The sequence below is a fragment of the Phalaenopsis equestris genome, unplaced genomic scaffold, assembly GCF_001263595.1.
Source record: "Phalaenopsis equestris unplaced genomic scaffold, ASM126359v1 Scaffold000548, whole genome shotgun sequence".
Lineage (NCBI taxonomy): Eukaryota > Viridiplantae > Streptophyta > Magnoliopsida > Asparagales > Orchidaceae > Phalaenopsis > Phalaenopsis equestris.
In genome coordinates this window covers 111685-113563 of record NW_018164988.1, presented here as the reverse complement: position 1 = coordinate 113563, position 1879 = coordinate 111685, and the positions used below count along the sequence as shown (strand labels likewise).

Genomic DNA, 1879 nt, shown 5'->3' with positions numbered 1-1879 from the left:
GGCCGGCATTGGCGACGTCCGTGGCCTCCGCGCGCGTGGGGCGCGGAGAGCTGGTCATGGATTCGAGCATCTGGGTGGCGGTGACGACCGGCTTGCCGGCGAGATTGCACTTCTGGATCATTATCTTCTGAGCGAGGAAGATCTTCTCGATCGGAATCTCCATTCCAAGATCTCCTCTCGCCACCATGAAGGCATCCGTCTCGTTCAGGATTTGGTCGAAGTTTACAACTCCCTCCTGATTCTCAACCTGATGAGACATTTCAACAATATATTAGCACCTTTAACTAAAAAATATTTATGTTTGTCATGACGGTCAACTGTCAAACGTCACGTTGTCCTGTAACGACATATATGACAATATAGTGTCCGATGGTTGATTTTCAAATGGAGCTGAATCTGTCTATAAGGGGCAATATTTGCGTACGGAATACGCACGCAACCCTGCGTGCGTACTCGATTAACCCCGCAATACTTTCGTAATAACCTATAAATAACATCGAAATAGAACTTGTCGAAGATTATTATTTAGATTAATAACTTAATAACCTCCCAATAACCCCCTAATAACCACAAAGTGGAGGTTATTGAGAGGTTATTACGCACAGAGCTCTGCGTGCGTCGTCCGTACACAAATATTTCTCATTTCTAAGGAACAAAAACTTTACCTCAGGAGAGCTATTTTACGTACGGAATACACAAGACGCTCTGTGTGTGTCGTCCGTATGCAAATATTTCCCATCTATAGGGAACTAAAACTTACTTATATCAACATGCATTAGGAGCGCTATTTACATACAGAATAAACACGCAATTCTGTGTGCGTATTCCACAAAATAACATTCTAATAACTCAGTTATTGAGGGTTATTGAGAATTTATTGAAATATTACCTTTCAATAACCCTCCGAAATAAGCACGCAATTCTGTGTGCGTATTCCACAAAATAACAGTCTAATACCTCAGTTATTGAGGGTTATTAAGAATTTATTGAAATATTACCTTTCAATAACCCTCCAATAACATATATTTTTTATTGTTATTCAGAAGTTTTGTGAAATTATTAGGAGTATTAACCTCAATAATAACGATATAACCCTTCAATACCTCCCGAACAACCCCAACCCTTATTACTTGCATGTTTTTCCATACCTTAGACATCAATTTTATGCGATCGGCATAGGGTCCGAGAAGCTCGCGCACGGCAACAAGATCAGAGGCCTTGCGAACAAACGAGAGAGCGATTACGTCGATATTATTGGGGACTCCCCACCCCATAATGTCTTCCTTGTCTTTGTCCGTCAGGGTGGGAAGATCGACGACGACTCCCGGCAGATTAACGTTCTTCCTCTCGCCGAGCATTGCGCTGTTCTCGCAGCGACATTGCACGGTTCCGGCCCGGGTATCACAAGATAAGACCGTCAGAGATATCGTCCCGTCCGAGCACAAGACGGTGTTTCCCGGCTTTAGATCTTCAGGAAGCTTTTTATAACTCATCGAAATAATGCTTTCGTCTCCTTTAATGCTGTAATCGGTGGTTACGGTGATTTCTCGACCTTTCTTCAATTGGACGGGCTTTCCGTCTTTCAGGAAGCCGGTGCGGATCTCAGGTCCCTGTAAATAATTAAAAAAATAAGGACTTTTGTGTAAATAAAATGCATGGATTTCAGAAGCTGCTGTACGTAATAGAGCCTTTGCATGTTGTCATTGGGCTGTCAAAATGGCTGCTCGTTCCTTAAGTTAACCAGTTGAACACGACGAACACTAACAACACGTTTGTGTTCGGCTCATTTTGACTCGAAATACTACTAATCAATTAATTATATATATATATATATATATATGTATATATGTATATATGTATATATATATATATGTATATA

General features: G+C 41.3%; 1 protein-coding gene across 1 annotated transcript in view; it reads right to left on the bottom strand.

Annotated features, from left to right (window-relative positions):
* LOC110029100 (pyruvate kinase, cytosolic isozyme-like) overlaps nucleotides 1-1879 on the bottom strand; it is a gene marked incomplete in the record, with an annotated part of 3039 nt that overhangs the window by 508 nt on the left and 652 nt on the right. Inside the window, 2 exon segments of the mRNA XM_020731227.1 lie at nucleotides 4-247; nucleotides 1149-1610. Coding sequence (XP_020586886.1) covers nucleotides 4-247; nucleotides 1149-1610 — 706 coding nt within the window.